Below are 17,933 nucleotides of genomic sequence, written 5' to 3'. Positions count from 1 at the left end.
CTTTTGACACTATGCATGTGTTTGTGTACCAAACTTGTTCTTTCTACTTTAGATTTTGCAGTTAGCTATTCTTAAATATTTACAATTTAAGAACCAATACATATATTTACAGAAAAAAAGGATAAAGTATCATTGTGTGCAACATCATCTTTACATTTTCATAAAAATAATGCCATTAAATATATATAAGTTTTCTGTGTAAGCAACATCCTCAGAAGTCAATTCAATTCAATTTGTTTTTGTCAAGAATTAGTTACAGGGAATCACTGCATCTATATATGAGTTCAGTAACACATACAAAAAAATTAAATGGGGTTTAGGCTTTAGTTCTGGCAGATTCTCCGACATGGTGTTTCCAGCTTACTAACCTTTCTAAAAAATAGTGTAAACAGAATCACAGTTATATTTGATTTTATTTTATATCCTTCAACTTTTTTTTTTTCTCTTTGCTGGCCTGTAGCTGAAGAACAATATTTCTGTTTATTCTCCCCCCTTCCCCCCCCAACACCTGTTCAGCTACCCTGGCCACTAAGTAAAGCACAAGGTATGTGGAACCTATATATAGTTATTTACATATTATTAGCTTCATACTTTTCTTATTTCTTGTATAGTCATTTGCTCTAATCAGAAGCATAATTACTTAAGTGCAGTAGTTTTAAGTACTGGTATATTCTCTAGAAATTAACATTTGTTGTCAAGTTGCATATAGAACGTTAACTGAAATCAATCCTGTCTTAAATCTAGCATTAAATATGCACCACATTTCAGTGGAATATTGGCAGTTCTCATTTATGTTTACATAACATGATGTTCTATCAGTTTACTGCTACGAAGAATAAGAGTTAAGTTTATGCAACCACTGTGTAGAGAAAAGATTTTTAAAAGAAGGTTTAGATATAACTGGTTCTAGTAATATAGCATGTGTTGTACTGTTTTTTATTTATATGCAGACAAGGTCATAAAGATACAAAAACATATTTTCTTCTAAATCAACATGTTAGATTGCTGCAGAAGATTTTTAAAGCTTAAGTTGTAAGTTTCATCCATGGCTGAAAAAAAAAAAGTGGTCAGGTGTGGAATACTAGTATGCTGTAATGATAATTACACAATAGGTTACTGCAGAACAAAAGCAAATACATTTTTCAAGTCTTGGAAAATGGTTAAATACTTAAACTAGTAAAAACAAAAAACAACAATAAAAAAAAAAACACCACCCAAAAAAAAAAAAAAACCAAACAAACAAAAAAAAACACCACTTTTCCATTCAGTAACTTTAATATACTTGACTTTGTTTAAATCAATGGGATTTTGTGATTAAGGTTTCAACAAGAGCCTGTTATCACTCAGCTGCTCTGTGAAACTTGGTCATGCATACAATTCTAACCTTGGCAGGGATCTGTCCTGCACTTGTGGAAGAATAATGAAGAAACAGTAGTTTAAGGATTTTGAACAATCACAGTTCTTCTTGATAATGACCTACAAACCAGATGTAGTCTGCCAGGTCAATCCAACTGACACAGCCTGCCCTTTCTAGTTCTTTTATTGGGAATAATTGTCTATTCTTTATCAAATGGTCTACTGTACAAGCACAATTTTATTATAAACATTTTTTTAAATCATATAATGAATTTACAGCTGACAACATGATTATGGCTGCTTACACATCCATCTTCATGACTGTCATATTTACCACATGACTAGGAATGAATAGATTCCTTGGCTGGGACTGATTGCTCATATGGGAGTTTTTGTCGAGACAGATTGTTTCTGATTATGCGATAAGAAAACTTTCCATACATTGTCATGGGCAAAACAGTTTTTACTCAAGGAATTTATAAGTAATTTATTACCAGTTAACACAAACCTCTGATCACCAATTCAGGCATTCAGTAAAAAAGAGAGTATGAACAGTCAATCAATCACCTAAGTAAACAGTTGTCCTTCCTCCTCTTGGGTTCTACTTCAGTCAAACACCTATTATCCCTTTTCCTTCCCTCAACTTTCCTTTTTTTCTTCAACAAGTTACAGACAGTCCACCCTACTTTCTCCAGTAAGGTGAGAGGCAGAGCAGGACATTGGAGTCATGTGCTCTCTTTTTGTTTCTTGCTTTTCTTCTCCTGCCCTTTGTGTTTTACTCATTTTCTCAACTGTGTTTTGCTTCTTCAAGTTTTCCTGTCACTATGTTTCTTAGTATCCCTGCTCTAGCAGGGGCATCCATGGGCCACACTCACTCAGAGATGTCCACCCCACTGCAGGGAAGGACTTCCACAGGCTGCCAACCCCTCTGAAATATTCTCACCTCATTGTGGGTCCCTGACAGACCACAGTCCCTTTAGAGGGGTAGGCCTTTGGCATGGAGAGCCTCTTTCTTAGGGTGGGTCTCCAACAGTCCCTCCAGCAATGCCTCCAGCAGCATGTCCCTAGCAGCATCTCTGGCCTTAGGAAGCTGTTACTCTCTTAAGTATCTTTGAGCAGAGGGGAGGAAGTTTCAGGATAAAATCTTTGCTTAGATCCCTCTCCTGGAGTCCACATCTGCAGAATTCCTACAGCAACTGTTCAAAGGTAAAGGACTGTTCATAAGAACCAGATTGAAGAATATCCTGCAATTGTCAGTCTTCACAGCTGTCAGTTTGCATACATACATTTGTAATTTAAACAGAATTTTTGTGTAACTGGTATTTTCATCACCTATGAACAAAGGATGTCAAATCATCTGGTTTCATTACAGTACTGCCTTTGTATAGTTCTTTTCCTGTGAGCAAGCCTACCATTATTGCAAATGTATGGACTGTTTACTAGCACTCTTAAATTAGTTCAGGTAGCAGAAGCTCTGCTGTATGCTTCCTTCCTTTTTGAAATGCAAGCCACCATTTAACAGTCAGCAAGAGCAGTCAGCAAGCAAAACATCTATGGCTAGAGTTGTGTCAGATTATTTCATTCATTGCCAGCAGGAAACTTTCAATGCCATATTAGCATTGACACTTTGCTATTTTTTTTCCAGTTCTATTAATAAATAACAAATGCTGAAGATGCACAAATGAACAATACCACTCACTATAAGAAACTCTTTTTCTAGTGTTTATTTTTTTCCTGCTTTAAGAAGAACTGCCTTAAGAATAAATGTAAAATAAGCCAAACAAAACATCAAAGCAAGGTACTCCCATAACTGCTTGAAGTTTAAAGTTGAAGTTTAGATTTAATTACGCAGATATAAGTAATCTGTTGCAAAATGCAGTACAGATATCCATAAGATGCGTTGTAAAACAGAACATAATATGTCATAGCATATGGGAACTTTAACGACCTTAGCTCTGTTCTCTAATTATATTCAGCAGTAAGCATGTGGCTACATATTTTATTCTTGTCACAGATTAGGTCAATTTAATTGTTAAAGTCATAACCTTATTTTATTCGTGCTCCCCTTCATCTTTCTTCCACAGTCTTTCCTCATCCTAGTATGCTACTTTTCTTAATAGCTCTCTTTAAAATCGCACTTGACCTCATAAACTAATTCATGCGTCTGTAGGCAGAGCAAGTAAAGGAAGACAAGCATTAAAAAAACATAAATGTTGGAGTGATAGAAAGGTCACTTTGCTTTTTAGGGAAAGAATTCTCTGTATTGCTGCAGCCTAAGCTATATAAAAATATGTACTATTGTTTCTTAGGTGATGTTGCAACAGGAAAACAATTCCCAGTCTTCTTAAATGTGATTGTTCCTAGCATCATATTTCCACATACCTGAAGCTAACATTATAATGTAATGGAAACTCATTCTGTCTTATACCACAGATACGCTTTACCTGGTTTATGAAATGCAAGGAAATGTGGTCATCTGAGAAAAAGAACTGAAGGCACTGGTGAGATATGCAGCTAAAAAGTTTCTGACAAAGTGGCATTGCAAAAACCGTTAAGTCTGAATCAAACCTCATCTATTACTCGCTCAAATAAAAATGTGAAATAATGCAAGCTGTATTTTTTATCCCCTCTAGACTTCCTTCTGTATTTTGCCTATAGCATTGGCAACCTAGACTTTACAAGCTGTATCACAGAGGCATTCTATTTTCTGTAGTAATTATCCTACATCTTTTTAGTAAATGTTTCATGCTGCTGTGAAACAAAATTGAAATCAGCCCAGTGGAAAAGTGAACAAGGAAGAAGGTCAACCTGGAATAGAGGGCGATAAATAAAATGATCGACTTTGCAGACCAGATTACTCTGTTCAATGTGAGAGTAGATGATATTCTCTGGAGTATTTAAAAGGCTAGGCAGCAGGCAGTAGTGGAAATGCGATCACATATTTCAAAAGAAGATAGAAAAACCTCAGAATTTTTATTAACTATCATTAACTCATTAGCTTATTAAATATCATTAACTTATTAAGCAATATACATGTGTGTGTATTACATAAAGCTACTAAGATATGTTTCAAAATATATACAAAAATTTGATGCTGAAATAGCTCATGATTCTCTGGAGACAAATAGAGTGGCTTTGCTATATTCATTTTCTGCAGAGAATATTTCTCATTTGTTAAAATCTATTTCTTACAGTTACTGAAAACTGAGTGTAGTCCAAATAAGTGACTGAAATGATGCATGTCATCGCTCTCAACAGGAGGCTTATTGTTCTGCAGCAATGTAGCTTCAAACAAACTAGCTCTGAAACTAGAGGTGGTGAAAACAAGTTGAAGCACAGCTGATTTTTTTTTAGTATTATGCAGTATGTACCTATCTAGAACTGAGGTTTTCTCAAGTACTTGAATGTATTTTATTTTCCTTTTATTTTTCTTTATGTCTTGAAAAAGTTGAAATTAACAGTACATCTAGGGATGAAGGCTTTAGGCAACAAAGATTCCTATAGCAGTGTGAGCTCTTATACTGTGCTTACTGACCTATGCCCTGTCAGTGTAGAACAAATCCAAAAATATACTATTTTCTATCATTTCTTTTTTTTAGAAAGTAACCCCTATTTAACTGTAATTGAATGGGACAACTGTTTGCTGGGGCAAAAATTATGTACTGAATGTGTTAAGTATAACATTAAGTATAAATATATAAAGCTTTTCATTTTGTTTTTAGTATCTGTTTCAGGCAACTAGACAATTCTTCACCATAACCACAGGACCTATTTTCTGTGTGATAATAATAATGCCTGAATACAATGTCTGAATATAAACAAGAAATTGTCGGAATACTGATATTGTGTAACAAATGCACCAGTTTTGTTTTAACTTATTTATTAAATTCCAAAGTGAAATTAGCTATTTGAGGCTGCATTTGCAATGCCCATTTCAAATGCTACCCAGTGGCTTATTTTCTCTTTCATCTCAGGGAAATGTGTCTTTAAATATGTACCTCCTTTGGTCCATCCCAGTATAGTAATTTTGAGCACCTAACTCAACACAGTATGAAGATATATATCTCCTTTTGCTGAAACTGAAATATAATAGTCATTGTGTTTAGAAAAAGAGTTCTGTGGCATTGTCCCTACTCATTTTAGTCAAACAAAACACTGGCTAGATTTAATACATACTCCTAATAGATAACTAAATTAAGTAGCTACAACCTGGCCAGCTGCTCACAGAGACGAGCTGTTTGTGTATGTGAATATAGATGGCATATTATACTGCAAGGAGCACAAGATGATGAAATTTAGAAATCAGTTTAAGGTTAGAATTTAGGTGAGCAGACTGTGGCATATTCATGAAGTCGGTATGTGGACTTCCCTCGGGAACAACCATGAAGGGGAAGGATATTGGTGACACTTTTAGAGAGATTTGAGACCCTAGGAACAAATGACTCAATTGTGAGGGATGAAGAAAAGCAACAGAGCTTTTCAAACAATTTAAACACAAAAAAAGGAGCATACCAAAAGTGAAATCAAAGATAGGCAACAAACCAAGAACATAACAACACTTCTCATATACTTAAAAATATATATATATATATATATAAGAAGCCTATCTGCAGTAAAAGATAGCAAGAGACATTAGAGAAATGGTCTATAGGTATGCTAATTTCAAAGGGAAGTTCAAAATGCAGGTGGGCTTGTTGATGCATGGGGGGAGGGAGATGGACAACCTCGTGGCAAATGATACAGAAAAGATTTAAGCCTTTTTCACTTTACCTTTAGAGTCTTCACCACAGTCTAGGGAAGACATGAACAGTCAGCAGTAAAGGAGCAAGAGATTATGGTTTCCTGAGAAAGTCGGAACATACATTCATGGGACCAGATAGGATTCACTAAAGGTGACTGCCATTATGAAGCCAGTCTACCATCACTGGATCGCAAGAGGTCCCTTATGGCTGGAAAAAAAGTTGAGACTACACCCAAATTTAAAGAAATACTTTAAGACCTTAGAAGCCTTCAAAATAATACACTATGAAAGACTTGCATCAGTATATTCCACCAAAAGAAGACATGATTTACCTTGATAAACAAAATGGAACCCCCTGGCTGATGCCCCACTCTTAGCACTGAATCGTAGAAGAATTTGATTAGATGTGGCCAAAGGCAATGTCTCTCCTGCAAAGGAAAACAGAAAAGGAATTAAACAGGCAAAATAGAAACAAGTTACAACTCTTAAGTATGTAATCAAATCACTGTTAAAATACAGTTTTATGTTTTCCTCTACAATTAAGGAAAATGTAAATCACAATGTGTAAAATGAAATTTAACATTGGAGATTTGAAAACTGGTCAGATTAAAAAGACTTCATGATCCAACAGCATGAATGTTCTTACACTTATTGCAGCTCTTGGAATTAGATCTCCAATAAACTATTCATCTGGGGACTGCTATTACCATTTGGAGCCAAAATCTTTAAAAGAATTTTTGGTCAAATTTTTCTGTAACTGACAGCTTTATCTTACTTTGCATAACACAATAAACAGTGAAAAATATCATAAAGGTGTTACTATTGATCTTTATATGATGTTTATTATTTAAAAACTAAAATTGAAAGGAGAGAAAATGGATCCAACTTTTTATATAGATGCTTCAATTAAATATATGGCCACACCTTATTAAATTTCTAATAGTATTTCAAATTTCAGTTATAGACTGAAGGATTAGTAAGAATGTTTAATATACTTTGTTAATCTCCTTGCCTGAAATATCTATCCACAGTAATGACAAAAGCTCAGTAATGAATTACTACATACATAACTGGAGTGCTTTTATACTGCAAGGATGGAACTCCAACTGACAACTGTTTTTATTCTCATTGAATTATATCAACACAGATTTTAGGAAATACTATTGAAATGAATGTTGTATTAATTTAAAAGATATCAGGTAACTGTCTAAATAGGATTGATAATTCTTTTACTTAGATTAGTTTTATATTATTGCAACTCTAGTGATTCCACCTAACAGAATCCTATCCTAAGCCAATGTAAATCAGATATGTCACATGGAATAAGTAAAAATCACAAGTTTAAATTCTCTACAATTATTTAAAAATGTTTTCTCTGAAAATATACATTAATTTTTACTTTTTGTTACGTGTGATGCAGTAAAATTGGCTGCCTCTTATTAAAAAAAAAAAAAAAAAAAAAAAAAAAAAGCAAATATTGTTTCTGTTGCTGAATTTTTGCCAACGGTTAAATAATTTTTAAAATAAATTCATGAACCCATGAGACAAATAGCAAGGATTCACCATATGAAAATGATGAGTTGAATTTTTCAAATAATAAACTATTTTGTATACATTGAATGTTATATTTCTTTAACAGCAAGCATTTCTTCAGTTACATGCAGTGAAAACCAAGTTGCAATTAAAAGCCCAGGACTGAAAAAATCTTAAAATTGCATATAAACTCTCCTAAATACTAGGACTGTATGACAAAACACACATACAGAGTTGAAGAAATATTTTTATATTATCCACTTGAGATGAATATAGTCATTATATATGCATAGACTGGAAATTTTTGCCACACTGGAATCCATATAAGTTTAATTATCATTTCACAGGGTCAACATTTTGCTATAGTTACCTGAATGTAACAGCTGGTCTGCTTTTAGTCTAAGTGCATGTTTGCATACAGATAATTGCATTTTGTGAATACAAGTAATTTGTGTTTAAATTAGACATTCAGAAAATGTAGATGTGTAATTCACAGAGTTTAGGGGCAGAGAAGATAATTATACCATCCAATCTGCCCTCTTACATAAAGATCAGAGAATTTCATTCAATTATTTCTCCACTCATCCAAGTGATTTGTTCTTTCCAAAACCATATGTTCAAGAAGAATGTCTTGTTTCAAAGATTTAGTCTTCCAATTCCCTTGGTAACCTGATCTACTGATTTTATTATTATATTTCCAGATGAAATTCAGAGTGTCTCATGAATTCTTTTTTTCCATACTGAACTGTGTAAGAAATGTATACTTCTTTTCTTTATTCCTTACCTGAGTGGGATCCAGACAGTGAACTAAGAAGTCTAGCCTGAGAGTTTTCTCCATCAAATAATTCTGCCACATCATTCAAAGCTGTCTGGAAATAGGCAAATTGTCCAAACACAACTACATTTAAATAAATAAAGAAATAAAAGAAAGATTGTGAGAGAGAGGAAAAAAAAATATAAAGGAAAAAGAATAAAAAGCAGCTAAAACAAGAATCTTTAAAAAAAAATAAAAAAATAATGGTATCATTAATATTTAATGCTATTTTTGCATTTTGAATTGTTTCCAAATTTCAGGAAGGGAGAGAAACTTAATTTATTATCTACTATGATAAAACAAAACTGCATTTAATCAGTAACTGCATTTAACAAAACTGATAAAACATGATAAAACAAACTGATAAAACAAAAAAACTGATAAACTGATAAAACAAAACTGCATTTTAATCATTAAAAAAGTCTGATGTGCTTTTCAGTATTTATTTTTTGTCTTTACTTAAAAACAAAACTAAATTAATCTTTCCCCAAAAGCATGCTCTCTAGTCAAGCAAGTCTTCTTGTTTTTATTGCATAACTATGTATGAAATAAGAAAATAGAATAGCTAAAAAGGATTTTTTTTCATGAAAATTTCACTACCAACCTTAGCAACCATTAGGGAGCATCTGCTAGCACACATGATTAGTGACTCATCCAGACTTAGGCTGAGGAAAATGTTTTAAATTTACTGATTTGACTGCTTTTGTATCTTTTCATTAGTTCTTATTTTATCACAAAAATATGAAAACTGACCAAGTAATAAAACCATCAATTCATTTCTATTTTGATATATTGCTACATTTAATTTGCACTTTAGCTGTAGGTAATTAAAGTGTATTAAAAATAAATCATTTAATTATAGAACATGTATAATTAGTAAATATCGAATTGTTCACTGAATTCAAATATCAGTTAGCAATACAAACATGAATAAACTAGCAAAATCAATAAGAATAATACTTTATTACACATATATTTTACTGGTAAAGGAGGAATCCAGTTTAAATTTATTCCTATTCCAGAGCCTTTATACAAACCACCGATCTCTGATACAGGACTTATGATTTTCTGTAAACCTTGTATCGGCCAGTATTTTCTAACTTTTTGTAAACTTCTTATTTACTTAACTTTTTTTTTTTTTTTTTTTTTTTTTTTTTTTTTTTTTAAATGTGTAGTCCAGTCTCCTTATTTTTAAAAGCAGGGCTAACTTTGAAGTTAGATCATGTTGCTGAGGTCTTTTCTGAGAAAGTTTTGAAAGCTGACAAGAATTAAGAATGCAAAACTTCTCTGAGCTACCTTTGTCATGGTGAAGAATGTTTTCCTTATTATAGAGTCATAGAACTATAGAATGGCTCCGGTTGGAAAAGACCTTAAAGATCACCTAACTCCAACCCCCCTGCCATAGGCCACCTTATGTTCAGATGGAATCTGTTATGCTGTAACTTGTGACTACTACCATTTGTTCTTTCACTGCACACTCCTTCACTTATCTTCTGCAGGCTGAGTCTCCTTCCTTCAGCATTTCTGGGTACTGTGTTTCAGTACCTTTATCATCTTGCAGCCTCACTGTTGAACTTGTTGTATTTTAGCACCCTATGTTTTGTACTTTGTAGACATAAAAGTATAGATGTAGTTCCCAGATACTACTTTGTGGAGGCTAAGAGGAAAAAAACACTATCCCTTAACTTGCAGACTACATCCTTGCTAATGCAGCCCAATGTGCCGTTAGTCTTCACTACTGCAAAGACATCCTTTGTGCCAACTGTTATTAACTAGAAGTTATTACAGTGCTCTTCAATACCAAATTCTATTTAAAAATGTAAAGTTATACCTTTTATATATTAAACAAAAAAGTCTAACAAATGAAAAAGGATTGTTTTTAAGTTGTATCTCTTGCCAGTAAACTCAAGTGAGTTTTTGGTCAGACCCTCTTCAAGTCAGTACTGTTATGATATTATATAATAATAAACAGAGGGAAAATATTTTGTTAGCTGTATGACAAGCATTTTAAATGTTAGCTATAGATTCAACTTGTATCAGCTTATTTATAGTAAATAAGAATAAAAAGATTTATTTGTTTAGTTGACAGGTGAAAGGGTTGTGTACTTTTAAAATAAGATATGAGTAAAATACTAAATGTTGTGCATTACCTATTAAAACCTAAATTGAAAAAAAAAAAAAAATCAAAACAATGTAAGTACTTTAAAGTACTTAAAAACTACTGATATGAACCTAGAGATACTTCACATGATCTTGATTGTGAATTCTGGTGAGCAATATTGTGTAATAAAGCCTGTAATTGGATAAATATGTCTCTCTGTAAAGCTCTAATAGCATTTAACTGCAACTGCTGTCCCAGGTATCTAATCATTCTGAATGATTCGATTGATTCCTTATGCATATTACAGCATCTTTCTTGTTCTACCAGCTATTTCTTGTATCCTATACAATTTGAACAGGAAAAAAAATTACACTCTATCAAATTTCACTTTCAGTTGTAGAAAAGTCAAAACTACAATAAAGAATACAGAACATTTTAAACTTTTCTGTAATACAAATCTCAAGGATTTGTATTATTCCTATCCCTAGAACATTAATAAGTAACTTTTATATGATACAAAAAATGTGGTTTTTAAATAGAACACTATCTAAAATATAATTTATTTGATTATTATTTAACCATAGCTCTAACAAGTATCTATTGTGCAAATGTTTTTGTGGACACAGACTGCTTAGCTGAAGTCTGTTGATCACCCTTGGGAGGCGTAAAAGATGAAAATCCTAGAATCAATTTCTGTGCTGAGAACCATTTGTTTTTGATAAGCAATTTGCAATATATTGAAAATCCAAGGTCACTATTCCACATAAAGGACATTTGAACAGTAGAACTATGATTAATGATTGATAAGTCAAAAGAATAAATTCTTACCAAATTCTTTAGGTACAGTTATTGAATAATGGCACATCTGTCCAGCAGTGTAATTATGAGGATAGCTTGGTGATAAAACCACTCCCTCTGATCCAGTATACTGTCCTCCACATGGTGCTGAAATCAAAACAGAAAGAAGTGTTGTTTGAATTGTAGCTACTCCTATCTGCGTCAGTTCAGTCTGAGGTTGCAAACCTGTACTACAAAATGACAGTTTAGTGCTTTAGTCCTTGTTTATTTTCCTACAGAGACAGATCTAACGGTTCTTTTCAAGGATATATTTTTTATTAAAACCACTTAAAATTGGACTATGAGAGTTTTACCTGACTACAAGTATTTGTATAGGACTGGAAGTACAAATTAATTGAAAGAAGCTGTAAACAGAATTTAAGTGTTGTGGTTTTTGTTTTTTCTTCTTTTCTGTTCTGTTTTCACAAGTTACGTGTATATCTATCTGTTTTTATCTATAGATATATATAGATATTATAGATATTTGTCTATAGATATTTGCCTATAGATATTTGTCTATAGATATCTACGTATCTATATATCTGTATAAAAAGAAAAGTTCAAGAAAAAAAAAATGGTAGTGATTACTACTGCATATATAAGTGGCAGTATACAGTTATCTTTTGTCTCAGAGAAATATGTGGATATGTTAAGAGCACCCTGTGCAGAATGTCATACTTTGTGAACATATGCTTAAATTGCCTTGTTTTTTTCTAACTTCCCAGATGATTATTGTAAGAGCACACAGATAATACATATAAAAAATTCTTCAGTTATTTCCTCTGTAAAGCTAAACTGAAAGAGTAAGACAAACTCTTCACAGCTACTTTTATTTTTAATCAAGGAAAAAATTATTGCATGATGTAAATAAATACTTTCTACTGTAAAGAACAAAGTAATTATTCTCCTCTGTGAATCTTCCATACAACAGATCACATTTTAGCAAGTGCTTGGAAAGCAGCCCTGAGGTCTACCTTGGGTTCCAGGTAGACCAACAAGCTTGCTGGTCTGGAGCTACCAATGCTAGAGCCCGTGGCTCTGCTCACTCTGGTCTTGTTGTGGGACTGTGCCTAGCCAGAGGGCACTGCCTGCGCTTTGTTCACCCTCAGCTCCCAATTTAACTACCTTTATGGAGCAGACCCTGGCAGCAAATGGGTTTTTAAATCACCCTTGAAATATTTCTACAGGTTTAAATTCCCTATCAGGCAGCAATTAGTACTACAAATGTATCTACTTTTAGCTGCTTATATGAATTATTAAAAAATCCAGTGTAATGATAGATAGAAGATGGGAAGTTTAGTCTATTAATAGGCTGAATAGGTAAAAGTCAGGTATCACAAGAAATCAGTTTATGACATGACTTTAAAGCCTTTATTTTTTCTCTTCTTGGTTTGAGGATACCAGAACCTAAGCCACAAAGCTGCAATATTAAATTCTCAAGTCATGAACATTTCACCGGAATGGAAAATATATAATATAAAGTATATACATAAAAGTACATAATTATGCTTAATTTAAAACAAATTCCAAAGTTTCTTGAAGATGTAAACTTTACCAGTGCAGTGATACGGCACTCAAGTTTATCCTAAACAGAACTCTCAGTTTTGCCTATAGAATAAGTATTATCTGATTTTGTGGGCAAAACTATGGTTTGAAAGGATAACATTTAATGTCAACATTAAGGATCGTGTAATGAATAACAAAAACTATTATGTCTGAGACTTGAATTAATTAGTGCAGCTACTCTCAGTTAGTTTCCTAGCTTTGTATGAAATTTGTTTTCATCATATCTGCCAGTAAAATACTATCAAAAAAAAAACTTCTTCACTTGTGTATTCACTTATTCAGAGTAATTGATTAAAAAAAAAAAAGCAGATCATTTTCAGACATTTTCAGTATTTCCTATACAATACTTATTTTAGATTATTTTATATTTTTCATGCTTTAAACTTTGCAATGTTCAAATGTGTCAACCTGTACAATTCAATCTGTAGTTCAATTCAATCTGTACAAGTTCAATCTGTACAATTTCTGTTCATGTAAGTCATACCTACTTTATTAAACAGTTATTTTATGACTCAATAAACCATTTTTGTGCCTGCTAAGATTTAAAAATACCTTTTTGAAATAAAGTCCAAAGATTTATTAATTCTTTAATGGAAACACCTGTATAATTCAACTTCAGAATTTACATTTCTAACATATTTTGCTTCCTTTTGTGTGTTTTTTTTTTTTTTTTTTTTTTTTATGTTTGCTTTTATGTTTTAGAGAAAGGCGACAGAGTTTTGTAAACTAACTTTTCCATTTTTCTTGAGTTCTTTGCCTTACTGAGGGTAAAGACCTTTCAATCCCTACCCATGCAATGGTATATGCAATGCAATACTTTGCAGGATGTATATATATATTATATATATATATATAATTGTTATATACTACTAGGTCTTTGCTAATTCAGTAATTATCACTTCTGATTCATACTGGATTGAATAAACATTAGTTTTCAGATCTGAACTTACAATAATAGAAAAATTCAAATTATTCACTTTTATTAAGTTATAATTTTGTTAACAACATAATCTATTTAGGTCTCTGACAGAATGCCATATAGTGATGATCAGGGTTTTCTCATACTGTGGCTGTTCATTCCTACAGTATGTTTTGGACATTCTCATCTTTAAATTGCTATAGAAAGGAACTTTTTTTTTTTTTTCACTTTATCAGAGAATGGAAACACATTGATTACATTTACTAGCTTATATATATATATATATATATATATATATATATAAGCTAGTAAATGTAATATATATAATATATTATAAATGTATATAAATATAAATATAAATATAAATATAAATATAAATATATATAAATGTAAATAAATGTAATATATATATATATAATTTTTTTTCCCCAGTTTTATTTTCTTTCTTATATCACAGCATTAGACATACCTACAGAACAAATCTGTTTGCATGGCTCACTGGTATCTTCCATTCCATTTGGGCTCTTATATAAGTTTCAATTCCAACACTGATCCTAAAATATTTGGCATATGGTCACAGGCATATCATCTTTGAATACTCCTCATCTTTCATGTTCAACTACAAATGATCTAGCTATCTTGTAAGGAACATATTTTCTCCAACAGGCTGTGGGAGGTTGTGGGTTTGTTTGTATGTTTTATTGTTTTATTGTTTCTTCCAAACATCAGACTAATCTCTGGTCAGTTTCTGTAAAGATTATTAGATCAATTCCATCTCTTGCCCTTTCTTAGTATTTACAATTGACTTACAAAAAAGTCAGCTTTTTTGGAAAAAAAATCACATAGAATACGAATCAGGATCACTGGCTAACTTTTTTTTTTTTAAAATGCCTTTCTTACTCCTTATAACTTCTGATAAATTGACGGTCAAAACAACTATTTAACAATCTTGCTTCCAGTATCCTTAACTAAACTCTTTTCCATTGTCTTTAGAGTAATCAATTCAATTTAGTATAGAAATTCTCTCTTTTTAGCATAGTTTAAAAATATTAATAGTACAAATTTACAATACTCTTTGATGCAACTTTAACAGCATCAAGGTACTTGATCTTTCACTTAGTAATTTCTGCTTCTTTGGACATACAGTGTTAGAATAGACACAACAAACAAATTTAGAATAGACATTGCAATGTATTAATTGTCACCTTGGAATAAGAATTATAATCACTGAGGCAGAAAATTAAAGTGATGTCTCAGAGCTATGGATAACTAATTCATCCTCTATCCCTTGCTTCAGCATTTATGTTGAATAAATATAGAACAATTCTAACAAATCAGAAGAAAGTTATATATATTTGTTATTATTGGTTAAGTACTGAAAGGTTTAATTTGGTTGAAAAATAATATTCTGTAAAATTTTAAATTTTTAATTATCTATATTATGATCCTTGAAATGCATGCTGTATGAGACATTGTTCTCTATTTTGCCAAAATACATTTTTTTAGGAGCTCTGTCTGTCCATTCTAGAACATTATTTCTGGGTGTAAAAATAGAGGATTCAAAAGAAAATTTCCTTTAATTTTTAATGTCATATTTTATACAGTGTTATAATTAAATATATTATTTTAATAGCAAATTACTGTTTAAGAAATAAGATTTATTCTGCTTTAAAAATTAAGGAAAATTAATGTTGCTTTTTAAATTTAAGTTTGAATCTTGTGTCAAAGATTCTACAGCCCCCAAAACACGAAAAGCATTCCAGTTTACAAGGTGAAGCACAGGTTATTAATTTTAGTTCTACACTACAATTCAGTGGTTTATAACCATTTCATAACTGCTTAAGTTATACAGAATGTTGTTGTACTACAAGTGTAATTCATAAGGCATTAAAACTAAACTATTGCAATGCCATAGCAAAAGCTTCATTCTGCACTTTTAATAAGTAAAACAATTCATCCTGCTGCTATGGGTGCTTCAGATATTCACCACATGGAGGGAAGAAACACTTGCTATTTTTCTTGCACATCTGTTTAAAAAAAAGGTTACTGAATCAAGAACCTCTGAGGGGGAAAAAAAGTCCATCTTAATTCCTCTTTTGTGTTGATTTTATATTGAAAAATATATATACTTTTAAAAATCAGGCATATTATAAAATGCTGTTAGGCTGCCTGAGGTCATACAATTAAATTTTTAATCAACCAAAATGAAAACAATAATGTGATTTGTCATGAGTGAATATTACATTTGCTTTTAGCTGATGGAGGCACTTCCTTCCTCTGTCATGTCCTCTATGTGATATGGTAAAGAAAAGGGATATAAAACTTTATTTTGCTGGTAACCTGTTTGGTATCTCTTGCAACCCTGTTAGTCAGACTAGCATTTGACCATAGAGGCAATTGATTTTGCTTTGATGCTAAAATGCTAAATGCTAAAATGATTTTTTTTTTTTTTGCTAAAATGCTAAATTTTAAAATGCTAAGTGCTAAAATGATTTTCTTTTTGTATTTTATATTTTGGTTTAATTTCTAATATACTTTATGGCTTTGCTTAAATATTTGTATTTGTTTGTTCTGTTAGATTCTGTTCTTTTGTAACATAAATGCTATTCAAGCCCTATGCATTTTCTCCTTTTTTTTTTTTTTTTGTGTGGGGGGGATCTGCTTCTGCTTTTTTATTTGCACCTAGGTGTATGGCTGTGGAAAGAAATATACTGTCCAGGGATAATACTGTGCAGGGATTATTTGTGTTTTGACAGCCATGATCCACCTGGAGTTGAATCTGGCAAGGTATCTGAAGGGCAACAAAAACAGGTTCTAAAAGTACATTAACAGGAAATTGAAGATTGGAGAAAATACGGGCTTATTGCTGAATGAGGCAGGTGACCCGGTGAAAAAGAACAAAGGAAAGCCTAGGCACTTAATGCCTCCTTTGCCTCAGTCTTTACCACTAAGACAAATCTTCAGAAATCCCAGACCTCCTTCTGAGACCATAAGGAAAGTCTGGAGCAAAGAAGGCTTATCCTCAGTAGTGGAAGTCCAGGTTAAGTACTTAAACTGGGCAAACCTAAGTCCATCAGGCCAGACGCTCTGCTCCCGCGATTCCTGAGGCTGATGTCATTGAAAGGCCACTCTAAATTATCCTTGAAACATCATGAAAATCAAAAGTTCCCAAAGACTGGAAGAGAGCAAATGTAACTCATATTCAAGAATGGCAAGAAGGACTATTCAGGAAACTACAGGTTGGTCAGTCTCACCTTAGTCCCTGGGAAGACAATGGAGAAACTGATCTTGGAAACCAATTTCTACACACATGTAGAACAAGGCAATCAGAAATACCCAACAGGGATTTACAAAGGGGAAATCATGCTTAACCAACATGATGGCCTTGTACAGAGAGGTGACTAGCCTGCATGAAGGGAGAGAAGTAGATGTTTACCTCAATTTCAGTAATGATTTGGACACTGTCTGCCATAACATCCTCATAGTCAAGCTGACAAAGCATGGGTTAGATAGTGGACAGTGAGGTGGATTGAAAACTGACTGAACAGTTAGGTCCAGAGGGTGACCAGGGGCAAAAAGTCCATTTGGAGACCAGTGACCAGTGGTGTATCTCCAGTGATCAACAGTGGGGCCAATGCTGCTTAACATCACTGTTAATGACCTGAACAATGAAGCACAACACACCTTGAACAAGTTTTCCAACAGTAAAAGAGTGGGTACTGTTAAGAAATTTAACTCCATCCCAGCTGAAACGACGACATCCTTAAATCAGCATAATCCATAATTCTATCTGCATCTTAGATTAGATTCTGTATATGTGTTGGGAATTGGCATACAGGACGTGGACATGTGCCCGTGGAACAATTGTTCAATTTGAGCTTGCTTTAAGCAACAAGGGGTAGGCCTTAGAAAATCTCAGGGCCTGCTGTAGCTGAGCAAACCAAGCTGCCAGAGTAACTGTGAGAAGCTCCCACTGCTATGACTCCCACATCGCCCAATTAAGGAACTCAGAAAATACTGTTACCAGCAGCTGGCTTCAAGGACAAGGTTTACGTGACTGCTAATC

The 17,933-nt window shown here is 32.7% G+C and overlaps 1 protein-coding gene across 4 annotated transcripts in view; it reads right to left on the bottom strand.

Moving 5' to 3' along the window:
- The window catches only part of CSMD1 (CUB and Sushi multiple domains 1), a 1,186,669-nt gene that overhangs the window by 180,818 nt on the left and 987,918 nt on the right, over positions 1-17,933 (bottom strand). For 3 of the 4 annotated variants that reach the window (XM_032184761.1, XM_032184762.1, XM_032184764.1), the window contains exons 31-33: positions 11,374-11,490; positions 8,415-8,528; positions 6,430-6,525 (exon numbers count right to left, since the gene is read on the bottom strand). In XM_032184761.1, the coding sequence (XP_032040652.1) occupies positions 6,430-6,525; positions 8,415-8,528; positions 11,374-11,490 (327 nt within the window). The remainder of the gene's footprint in view (positions 1-6,429; positions 6,526-8,414; positions 8,529-11,373; positions 11,491-17,933) is intronic. The other variant, XM_032184765.1, reaches the window with a different exon arrangement.

Source organism: Aythya fuligula, chromosome 3, assembly GCF_009819795.1.
Source record: "Aythya fuligula isolate bAytFul2 chromosome 3, bAytFul2.pri, whole genome shotgun sequence".
In the NCBI taxonomy this organism is placed as follows: domain Eukaryota; kingdom Metazoa; phylum Chordata; class Aves; order Anseriformes; family Anatidae; genus Aythya; species Aythya fuligula.
Note: the sequence above shows the minus strand (reverse complement) of the source record. Positions and strands in the feature narration are given on the sequence as shown.